Genomic DNA, 12,651 nt, shown 5'->3' on the forward strand with positions numbered 1-12,651 from the left:
CCAAGCCAGGCTTCAGCAATATGTGAACCGTGAACTTCCTGATGTTCAAGGTGGTTTTAGAAAAGGCAGAGGAACCAGAGATCAAATTGCCAACATCCGCTGGATCATGGAAAAAGCAAGAGAGTTCCAGAAAAACATCTATTTCTGCTTTATTGACTATGCCAAAGCCTCTGACTGTGTGGATCACAATACACTGTGGAAAATTCTGAAAGAGATGGGAATACCAGACCACCTGACCTGCCTCTTGAGAAACCTATATGCAGGTCAGGAAGCAACAGTTAGAACTGGACATGGAACAACAGACTGGTTCCAAATAGGAAAAGTCATCTGTCAAGGCTGTATATTGTCACCCTGCTTATTTAACTTATATGCAGAGTACATCATGAGAAACGCTGGGCTGGAAGAAGCACAAGCTGGAATCAAGATTGCCAGGAGAAATATCAATAACCTCAGATATGTAGATGACACCACCCTTATGACAGAAAGTGAAGAACTAAAGAGCCTCTTCATGAAAGTGAAAGTGGAGAGTGAAAAAGTTGGCTTAAAGCTCAACATTCAGAAAACGAAGACCATGGCATCCAGTCCCATCATTCATGATAAACAGATGGGGTAACAGTGGAAACAGTGGCTGACTTTATTTTTGGGGGGCTCCAAAATCACTGCAGATGGTGACTGCAGCCATGAAATTAAAAGATGCTTATTCTTTGGAAGGAATAAGCTTGCTCCTTAAGAAAAGTTATGACCAACCTAGACAGCATATTAAAAAGCAGAAACATTACTTTACCAACAAAGATCCATCCAGTCAAAGCTATGGTTTTTCCAGACGTCATGTATGGATGTAAGAGTTGGACTATATAGAAAGCTGAGTACCAAAGAATTGATGCTTTTGAACTGTGGTGTTGGAGAAGCCTCTTAAAAGAGTCCCTTGGACTGCAAGGAGATCAAACCAGTCCATCCTAAAGGCGATCAGTCCTAAGTGTTCACTGGAAGGACTGATGTTGAAGCTGAAACTCCAATACTTTGGCCACCTGATGCGAAGAGCTGACCCATTTGAAAAGACCCTGATGCTGGGTAATATTGAAGGCAGGAGGAGAAGGTGAGGACAGAGGATGAGATGGTTGGATGGCATCACCGATTCAATGAACATGAGTTTGAATAAACTCCGGGAGTTGGTGATAGACAGGGAGGCCTGGCATGCTGCGGTTCGTGAGGTTGCAAAGAGTCAGACACGACTGAGCAACTGAACTGAACTGAACTGAAACTTTTATTAGCTATCTTAGTTGCATTATGAAGTAGTGATCTCCCAATTACTAGTACAATGCCTGGCACAGAGCAGGTATTCAGTTTTGTCAAGTGAGTGAAAATATTCATGAAGACAGTTTCAGGTAATATATTTTTTTGGTATTCTTCATATCCTCACATCACAATATATGAAATGTAATAAGAATTGAAGATTCTATTCATTAATCCAGGACTATCACTAATATCACCAAAACTCCATGATACTCCGATCTCTTTTAATTCACTCATCTGACCACAATAACAACCAGAAGAGACATATCAATATTTCTGAGGAAAGGTCTTGTTGGGCAGGATCAGAGCATCCTATCTGGGATAAGTGAAAAAAACAGCCTAAATACATGACTCTATAGTTTTATACTTTTCCATGGGTGACAAACAGCCGCTGCAACTGTGAGATGTGGCCTGGCCAGCAGGGAATTCCTTGAGAGTATCTTCATGAAGGTATCCTAAAAACTCAGGACTGCACATGGAACTGAGTCCTAGGGCCAGCTATGTATGTTACCACTGCCCTTTAATCAAAGGATGACTCTACATCCATGTTAAGTCAGTATACCTTCAGGATCCATCCCCTGGAAATGCCAAGGCTCTTCTTTAATCTCTCGTCTCTCTCTCTGTCTCTCTCAAACACACATACATGCACACACATGAACATAAAGCACAGATTAAAAAAAAAAGTAAAGACATAAAAATCCTCTGTTAGACATGCCAGGAAAGTATGTGGTTGTTTCTTGGCATATTAATATTTTTATCTTGGCAAATTAAATTACTCCTGGATTATGGACAGGATTTATGATCCAACAAAATCTTTAATCTTAGCAATAAAACATACTTTATTATGTCACAATCTACATTTTAACTTTACATACTCTTCATGCCTGCTTAAGTGGGAAGACTAATAGCTTAAGCAGTATTTCTCTGATCTTAAAACAAATCCACATTAAACATATTTCATGAGGCCAGCATTACCCTGATAGCAAAACCAGGCAAGGACATCACTCACAAAAAAATTGCAGGCCAACATCACTGATGAACACAGATGCAAAAATTCTTAATAAAATATAAGCAAACCAAATTCAACAATATATAGATAGGATTATATACCAGGACAGAGAGGAATTTATTCCAGAGTTGCAAGGATGGTTCAATATCTGCCAATTAGTCAATGTATACACCACATTAATATAACAAAGGGGGGGGCGAATCAAATGATCACCTCAATAGATATAGAAAAGGCATCTGATAAAATTCAACATCCATTTATAATAAAAACTCTCAATAAAGTGGGTATAGGATGAATGTACCCCAACATAATAGAGGCTACATATAACAAACCTGCAGTTAATATCACACTTAACAGTGAAAAGCTAAAGCTATAAGGAACAAGACAAAGATGCCTATTACTGCAATTTTATTTAACACAGTGTTGGAAATCCTAGCCACGCCACAGCAATTTGACAATAATAAGACATAAAAGGAATTCAAATTGGAAAGGAAGAAGTAAAACTGTCATTATTTGCAGATGACATGATATTATATATAGGAAATCCTAAGGACCCTGCCAAAATATTACTAGAACTAATAAATAAATCCAGTAGCCATAGGATACAAAATTAATATATAGAAATTTGTTGCATTTATAAACATTAACAATGAATTACTATAAGGATAAATTAAGACAATAATTCCATTTACAACTGCATCAAAAAGAATAAAATGCCTAGGAAAAAATATTACCAAGAGAGGTGAAAGACCTGTACACTGAAACCTATAAGACAATGATGAAAGAAATTGAAGAGAACACAAATAAATGAAATTCCATGCTCATGGATTGGAAGAATATTGTTAAAATGTCCATACTACCTAAAGCAATCTACAGATTCAATGTAATATCTATCAAAATTACAATGGAATATTTTATAGAACTAGAACAAATAATTATAAAATTTGTATAGAACACAAAAGATCCTATTTAGCCATAATCTTAAGAAAGAATGAAATTAGAGGTATCATGCTCCTTGATTTCAAACTACATTACAAGCTATATAGTATGGTACTCACACAAAACAGATTCAGAGCTCAATGGAACAAAATTGAGAACCTGTAAATAAACCTACAGATAAACGGTCAATTAATTTATGACAAAGAAGGAAAGAACATACAATGGAGAATGGATAGTATCTTTAATAAATTGTGCTGGGAAAACTGGACAGTCACATGCAAAAGAATCAAACTAGACCACTATGTGGGTTTTTCTGATGGCTTAGTTGGTAAAGAATCCGTCTGCAATGCAGGAGACCCCAGTTCGATTCCTGGGTCGGGAAGATCCGCTGGAGAAGGGATAGGCTACCCACTCCAATATTCTTGGGCTTCCCTGGTGGCTCAGCTGGTAAAGAATCCGCCTGCAATGTGGGAGACCTGAGTTCAATCCCTGGGTTGGGAAGAACCCCTGGAAAAGGGAAAGGCTACCCACTCCAGTATTCTGGCCTGGAGAATTCCACAGACTGTATAGTCCATGGGGTCACAAAGAGTCCGACAGGACTAGCGATTTTCACTTTCACTTTCAGACCAATATCCACACCATACATAAAAATCAACTCAAAATGGAGTAAAGACATGAATGTAAGACCTGAAACCATAAAATTCCTAGAAGAAAACATAGGTTTTAACATTACTGATAGCAGTCTAGCAATGTCTTTATGGATGAGTTCAAAGGCAAGGGAAACAAAAGCAAAAATAACAAATGGGACTACAGCAAGCTAAAAAGCTTCTGCACAGCAAAGGAAACCATCAAAATGAAAAGGTAGCCTACTGAATGGGAGAAGATATTTGTGAATCATATCTGATAAGAGGTTAATATCCAAAACATACTTTAAAAACTCTTATAACTCAATAACAAAAAATAAACAGTTGTTGTCAAACAACAATTAAGAACTGGGCAGAGGATCTGAATAGTTATTTTTCCAAACAAGACATACAGATAGTTAACCCATACATGAAAAGGTGCTCAATATCTCTATCAGAGAAACACAAACCAAAACCACAATGAACTATTACCTCACAACTGTTAAAACGGCTATTAAAAACACAAGAAATAAAAAGTGTTGGACCGAATATGTAGAAAAGGAAACCCACATTTGCTGTCGCGAGTTTTGTAAACTGGTGCAGTCACTATGTAAAACAGTATAGAGACGCCTCAAAAAATTAAGACTAAAACTACTATATGATCCAGCTACCCCACTTCTGGGTATTTATCCAAAGAACACAAAAATATTAATTTGAAAAGATATATGAATCTTTATGTTCACTGCAGCATTATCTACAATGTTCAAGACACGGAAACAACCTAAGTTTCTATCAGTGATGAAAGGACCAAGAAGACGTGTGTGTGTGTGTGTGTGTGTGTGTGTGTGAGAGAGAGAGAGAGAGAGAGAGAGTGTGTGTGTGTGTATGTATAAATTATACACAATGGAATACTCTTCAGCCATAAAATAAATTTTGCCGTTTTTGACAACATGGATAGACCTTGAGGATATTATGTTAAATAAACCCAGAAGGGAAAACACAAATACCTATGATTTCACCTGTATGTGGAATCTAAAACAAAACAAATGAACAAACAAAACAAAACCAGTCTCACAGATACAGAGAACAGATCAGGGGTTATCAGAGTACAGGAGCTGGAGGTGGATGAAAGGGTAAAGGAGGTTAAGTACATGGTGATGAAGGGTAACTAGACTTCTAGGGGTGATCACTTTGTAGTACATAAAGATGTTGAATTATAATGCACCTGAAGCATATATAATAAAAATGAAAGAAAAGGACAGAAAGAAAAAAAACATATTTAAACATTATCATCACTTGCTATTCTACTGGGACAACAAAGGCAGAATGAAAACTAAAAGGACACTGCAAAAAGCAGGCTGTATCAATACACAGAAAATGACATATCACTAACTGGCCTTTATCTTTTGCTTGATATATCTTTTGTACTTAGGTTTCTGATTTTATTTTGCTTAATATGTCTTTTGTACTTAGGTTTCTGATTTTATTTAAATATTCCTTTAAAAAAAGAAAAAAGCCATTAACACCTCTTTGCCAAAATAACTCTTCTCTTCAGTTATTAAAATTTAGCACACAAAGTTAATTCCTTACAAGTTTCTTTTATTTTAGTTAGAAAATTGATTATTTTCAGGAAACCTTTATTCCAAGACTTCAGCTAAAGCTTTTAAGAAAGAAAATTTAACTAGTAAGCTACTTTAAATTTTACATTGAAGACAAAAATTTACCAACTTTATTGGTAAAATGCTAGAATTATATAACATTATTATGATTGTTATAACTTCCTTGTAATAGTCATATCCCTATTCCTCTAATCTTACAGTACATTGGAACATGAAGATACTATCCTAAAGCTTACAATCTCCCCGAAGTAACTTTTATTTTGGCAAAACATCTTTTTTACTTTTTTATGAAAAAGATATAGCACATACAAGAGTAGAGGTTAACAGTAAAATGAACAACCATGAACACAATAGCCTCGTCAACAAGTACCAAGGCACAACCACTTCTGTTTTATTCCCCATCAATCTAGCCGCAAAGACCTCCCAGAGAGTTCTGAAGTAAATTCCGGACATCATATCATTTCATCTGTAAGTATTTCTGTATATAGTTCTAAAGGATAAGAACATTTTTTAAAATAACCTAATATATTTTATCATATTTCAAAACCCTAAGTATTTAATTTCCTCAAATATTCAGTCAACCGTGGCAAAATATCTTACTACATTATCCCAAAATAATCACTAAGTAATGTTTTTCTTTTTTAAAAATACAATGCAAAAAAAAAAAAAAACACACAGTGTAAAACAAAGTTCATGTATATCAACTTGGGGTCAACTTGATTGATTCAGTGGAATCAACTCTATTACTCTTGCCACTATGTCATTACAGTATCCATGGATGTGAAACCTGCAGACTGTACTGGGCCATTCTATGTAAGGGACTTAAACATCCTGGGATTTGGGTATCTTCAGGGACTTGTGGAGCCAATCCCCCATAGATACAGAAGGACTTTAGCTTCACATCCCACTACCAGGACCTCACAAGTATACCCAAACAGACAGCACGCCCCAAAATGATGCAAATCCTGATAAATGCAAAAGTAAAGTAAAAAAAAAAAATACCAGTGACAGGATAATCTCTTGCTAAAGTACTAAGTAATCCCAATAGAAACCACTGCCACACACAATTTCAAGATAAGAAGTCAATGAATACCAGTTTTGTTCTTCTTTGATTCCTCTATTAACCTCAGTAAATCCTGAGACACCAGAAAAACCTCGTTATTCTTCCTTTTTGTGTTTCACAAAGCTATATACAATAAGATGAAAATCAAAACTAACTGGAGGCATCTTGGTGTTTTTTTCTTAAGGCTACCATGTAAAATGCAGTTCTTATTAATATTTTCCTCTACTGTAGTCAGAATAATAGAGGAAAACATGTTCTCTCACGGGAGGGGAGGAGATGACCCAAAGAAAAGCAGGCCACATTTTTACAATTTCTTTGAAATTTCCTTTTCTATTTAAAATTCATGCAAATTTTATATTTACTTCATGATAACTATCTTTAATTTTTTTATTTAAATTTATTTTAATTGGAGGCTAATTTCTTTACAATATTGCATTGGTTTTGCCATACATCAACATGAATCTGCCATGGGTGTACACATGTTCCCCATCCTGAACCCCCCTCCCTCCTCCCTCCCCATACCATCCCTCTGGGTCGTCTCAGTGCACCAGCCCCAAGCATCCTATATCCTGCATCGAACCTGGACCAGCGGTTAGTTTCTTATATGATAAGAAATTAAAAGACGCTTACTCCTTGGAAGAAAAGTTATGACCAACCTAGATAGCATATTCAAAAGCAGAGACATTACTTTGCCAACAAAGGTTCATCTAGTCAAGGCTATGGTTTTTCCAGTGGTCATGTATGGATGCGAGAGTTGGACTGTGAAGAAAGCTGAGCACCGAAGAATTGATGCTTTTGAACTGTGGTGTTGGAGAAGACTCTTGAGAGTCCCTTGGACTGCAAGGAGATCCAACCAGTCCATTCTAAAGGAGATCGGCCCTGGGTGTTCTTTGGAAGGAATGATGCTAAAGCTGAAACTCCAGTACTTTGGCCACCTCATGCGAAGAGTTGACTCATTGGAAAAGACTCTGATGCTGGGAGGGGTTGGGGGCAGGAAGAAAAGGGGATGACAGAGGACGAGATGGCTGGATGCCATCACTGACTCAATGGACATGAGTTTGAGTGAACTGCGGGAGATGGTAACGGACAGGGAGGCCTGGCTTGCTGCGATTCATGGGGTCACAAAGAGTCGGACACGACTGAGCGACTGAACTGAACTGAACTGATACATGTTTCAATGCCATTCTCCCAAATCATCCCCCACTCTCCCTCTCCCACAGAGTCCAAAAGACTGTTCTATACATCTGTGTCTCTTTTGCTGTCTCGCATACAGGGTTATCGTTACCATCTTTCTAAATTCCATATATATGAGTTAGTATACTGTATTGGTGTTTTTCTTTCTGGCTTACTTCACTCTGTGTAATAGGCTCCACTTTCATGATAACTGTCTTTAATTCTTTAAAAACATATATTTTGTTTATTCTCGTAAATTGGTCCTACAAAATGTGCATATTTATTCTGTAGCTTTGAGTACTCCCTAGCATGCCAATGGCACCCCACTCCAGTACTCTTGCCTGGAAAATCCCATGGACGGAGGAGCCTGGAAGGCTGCAGTCCATGGGGTCGCTGAGGGTCGGACACGACTGAGCGACTTCACTTTCACTTTTTACTTTCATGCATTGGAGAAGGAAATGGCAACCCACTCCAGTGTTCTTGCCTGGAGAATCCCAGGGACGGGGGAGCCTGGTAGGCTGCCGTCTATGGGGTCGGACACGACTGAAGCGACTTAGCAGCAGCAGCAGCAGCAGCACCCCCATTTAAGAAATGTGTATATATATAATTTCACAGACTAGAACTGAGTTCCAAAACCAGTCTTGTTATGACTAGCTGTCATTAGATAACTACTTAACCTCTTTACACCTCCATTTTTTCATCTTTTAAATGGGAATAATAACAAGAGCTACCACAGATTAGATGTCATATACCAATTAGTTTGGATAATGCAGATAAAACACATCACAGACACCAGTAAAAAGTAATGCTCAGTAAACGTTAGTAGTAATTACAAGTATCTCCAAAATCAATCTGTACCATGAGGGATTACCAACCTTTCATGGTGGTAAGAACTGTGAAGCATCAAATATTACTCTCAACTTACTTGCATGCTAACAATGCAGCCTGTTATAATTTCATGAATGCTGGAGGAAGGCTCAGTAGTTGTGGTATACTGGCTTTGCTTCACAACATATGGAATCTTCCCAGACCAGGGAGTGAACCCGTGTCTCCTGTATTGGCAGATGGATTCTTATCCACTGGACCATCAGACAAGTCCGAACATGAATCTTTTATCGTGGACAGTAAGCATGCCCACTCTTTACTTTGTTTATCTTTATTTTCCAGGCCATAAGCAAACTTGCCCTTTGGTCTGGAAGGAGACATGTGACCATGGCTGGTCACAATCCAACACCCTTGAAAACAGCAGTTTGGAACAACCAGTGTCTCTATTCATAAGACATGCAGAAATAGAAGAGACACAGAAAACTATCTCCCAACAATATCTACCCCTCAATCCTAACCATTTCTGCCACTGAAAAAAGTTTCTCATGGGTATACCACTCCAGCAGCCACTGTGATTAATCTGATTGGCAGAAGCTAGGGCTAAATCTATCTAATTTGTCTCATACAACATTTAATTAAGGCAACTATCAACAGTCAGCAGGATGATGACAACCTTCAAAATTTATTTCATCCATGTTCCTCAGGGTTCCACACCCAAGTAATATGAAAAAAATCGGATAAGTCATCAGGGTTTACCTCAGAAAAGTGTGTGGGGCTTCCCTGGTGGTCTAGTGGTTAAGAACCCACCTGTCTATGCAGGGGACACTAGCTCAATCCTACCTGCTGTAAGGCCTGTGAGCCACAACTACTGAGCCAGTGCTCCAGGGCCTACGTACGGAAACTACTCAATCTACATGCTGCGACTACTGAGGCCTGCTCACCTAGAGCCCACGCTCTGCAACAAGAGAAGCCATCGCAAAGAGAAGCCCGAGCACCAGTACAAAGACCACCCCAGCTCACCGCAACTGGAAAAAGCCTGTGCACAGCAACAAGGATCCAAACCAGTCAAAAACTAAAATCTTTAAAACAAAAAAGTCTGATAGCTTTCTCTCAGTTTCTGTATTAACCTTTTCACTTGGCCCAAGGCATTAATCTAGAACAAGGGAATGAATTAACAATTTTACAGACTCTGCCCTGACCCACAGGAAAGAAGTATAGGGCAATTTCATCAACTTGTGACTTGAGGCTGACCTGAATGCTTTCTAGAGCCAAGATGATCCACTGATCACTTCAGCTAAAAAGTCAGGAACAAATTTTGAACCACCTATTCTAATTGAATGACTTCCCTCTGAGAGATAACTGTCCACAGGGTGCACGCAAATAACAAATCAAAAATCACTCTGCGAGGCTTTCCCAAAGATAGCCTCATTTGGGAGAGATCTTGGCAGTCATATGAAGGCTACAAGATCTACTGGTGATGTTTACTTAAATATTCAAAAGGTGAAGGAGTCCATATTTTTTGGAGGAAGGGGAATTAATGCCTGGTTTCCACACAAGAAATACAGTCCTGAAGGCAGACACAGTGCACCTAGAAAGAGTGGGTTGTTCACAATTGTTGGTTCCTTCCAAGTGGCCCCTACATCAGTCTGGAGGCACTATTAACTTGTGTCTCAACATGATGTCCCATTTAAGTGGTGGCCTTAGGGTTCCCAATTCAATTCCTACAATTGAGCTTAATCCTTGTTGTTGACAGGAATTAATGAAGGCAGTTAATCCAAACCGTCCCAGCTGACCAGGCCCACCAGTAATCTGCCCCACAGAATCTTTAACTGAAGGCTATGGTGTGGGGCTGGGGTAGGCATCAGGAAGTGCTGCAAGGTGTTTTGCATGAAAGTGAAGAATCTGGAGGCCAACTCCTGATATTTCCAATAGACCTGTCCATAAGGTTAAGAGAAATCATAGGAATGACAATCAAAAAGCTGTGAATGGTAGAGTGCATCAAGGGTCCCTCAAATACCTTGACTGTCAGCTCACTACTGACTTTTGCAATAAAAACAGCACCACTGTCAGACTGCAAAAGGTCCAGAAAGATGGAAAGTAGAGCATAATTAGTTTCAAGAGCCAAAATGGCGTAGCCAGTCAGCTTACTGGACCAAGAACAGTGAGGCACTGCTGATATTTCAGAGAGGGAGGTCAAGGTCCAATTTATTTACCCTGCCAAAAGCAAGCAGAGGCCACATCCCAGGCAATGTGGCTTCTCTCATGTGACAAACAGGTCAACTTTTGGGAGGAGTCACAAGTCTGGCATGCAATGGTTCCCTCTGCATCAGAAATACAGTCTTTTACTTTACACACACTTTATGATAGTTAATATGTTGTCACATCTGATATGATGATGGATCCTGGCCAACAGTAATGGCTCTGGGCAGTACAGGCTCAATCAGAAGCTTGATTCCAGGGCGCTTCATCAGAGAAAAAGCCCTTACTGTGGGCATCTACATGAGTGATTCAGACAGTTTGATCAGCAGCTATAATTTGTTTCCATAGTTCACAGCTTCAAAGAAAGCTGTCTTTAATCTGTCAGTCTATAGTTTCCAAGTGGCAGACCAAATAGCTGGGCCACTGGCTACAGGCCAAGGGTCAATAGAAATACAACAAGTCTCATGAAGGAAAGGATAGGCCAGACCTATAAGAACACTCTTGAGTTCTATACACTGAACACAGCAATTACAGTCATTACTAGTCTGCATAGCTGGTGCAGAGGCTGAACAGTCACAAATGACAAGCAGACACAACCCATTTCAACTTGGCTGAACCACGGGTGAACCAGGTCCAGGTTTAGGGAAACCTTAATAAATTGAGGACGTCACTGAGTCACTGGCTTTGCTTTAGATAATGAAGTTGGGAATAAAGCTTCCTTCAAAGGAGGGGCTGAGCTACAAGACATTATGCACCCTCATCCTCTGATCTCTCAGACAAACCAGTGAAAGTTCTAATAATTTTGCTTTCTGTCCACGGGACTGTAAATTTGACTCCTTTCACATTCAAATGTAGGTGTATATACATCTGTAAATGTCTGAAAGGAGGCAGAACCTTCTGCCCAGCCAGGACAAATCTTATTGCTATTTGCTACATTGTGGAGCGTCAGAATCTGAGTCTGACTGACAAATTGGTGGAAAACATTCCCTCCATCTAAGAGGACATTTGAGAGTTGTTGAAAGTTAGCCACAACCAGTGAAGAAGGAAATGACAACCACTCCAGAATTTTTACCTAGGAAATCCCTAGACAGAGGAGCCCAGCAGGCTATGACAACAACAAGCCACAACCAGAGGACTGTTTAGGCAGCTGTCTTTGAACCTACTTCCTGGTACTCAGTCTGCAACCACCTACTTACTTCCTCCTCATTAATAGGCAAGAAAGTAGAGAACCACTCAGTTCTGTCAACACATTCACTACCAATTCCCAAGGACTTCCCTCAAATTATTAACCAGCCCATAAGGCCCTCAGTCTTCCTCTTCCAGAAAGTTAAGTGTCTGTCAACATCCCATCCTTATTGCTAGAACTGCTAAGAGAACTGAAGGATATGTGATTTTCACCCTGCTTGCAAACGAGGTTGGAGCCTGCCAGTTTCATGGATGCTGGCAGAAGACCTAGACTCCTGAGTTGGAGACAATGAACTTTATGATTCATGGCAATATTTGTAGTCAAAATATCAGAATTTTCTTGCACAGTTTCCTAGTTCCATTTCCCACTGCATGACACAAACAAAGCAGTCCACACGATACCTGCACGTACAGTGGACTGTATTACAGAGAAGGAGCCCAGAGCCTGGAGCACCGAATTCTTTTTAAATGGACACTGTGCGTGCTTACCCTTTGCTCCAGAGAGAGATACTACCTCTATCTTCCAAGGCTTCTCACTGCACAAATATCCTTGAAAATATAATCAGAAACAAAAGCAGCAGCAGTCAGGACTCTGACAAGTTATACAGAAACCGTGGTTATCTCTGAAATCCAAGACAGGGTTGCTGTAGAATTTAGACGTTAAGAACCTAGCACAATATCTGGCACATACAAACTAGTCAAAAGCTATATGCTAATATTATT

The 12,651-nt window shown here is 39.3% G+C and overlaps 1 protein-coding gene across 2 annotated transcripts in view; it reads right to left on the reverse strand.

Moving 5' to 3' along the window:
- Window positions 1-12,406, reverse strand: part of FAF1 (Fas (TNFRSF6) associated factor 1) — a 489,357-nt gene extending 476,951 nt beyond the window's left edge. Inside the window, exon 1 of one of the 2 annotated variants that reach the window (XM_010834447.1) lies at window positions 8,645-12,404. In XM_010834447.1, coding sequence (XP_010832749.1) covers window positions 8,645-8,650 — 6 coding nt within the window. In that variant the 5' untranslated portion in view covers window positions 8,651-12,404. Of the gene's footprint in view, window positions 1-8,644 lie in introns of both variants that reach the window. The other variant, XM_010834446.1, reaches the window with a different exon arrangement.
- Between the last annotated feature and the right edge of the window lie 245 nt (window positions 12,407-12,651).

Source organism: Bison bison, unplaced genomic scaffold (assembly GCF_000754665.1).
Source record: "Bison bison bison isolate TAMUID 2011002044 unplaced genomic scaffold, Bison_UMD1.0 scf7180017864033, whole genome shotgun sequence".
NCBI classification, from domain to species: domain Eukaryota; kingdom Metazoa; phylum Chordata; class Mammalia; order Artiodactyla; family Bovidae; genus Bison; species Bison bison.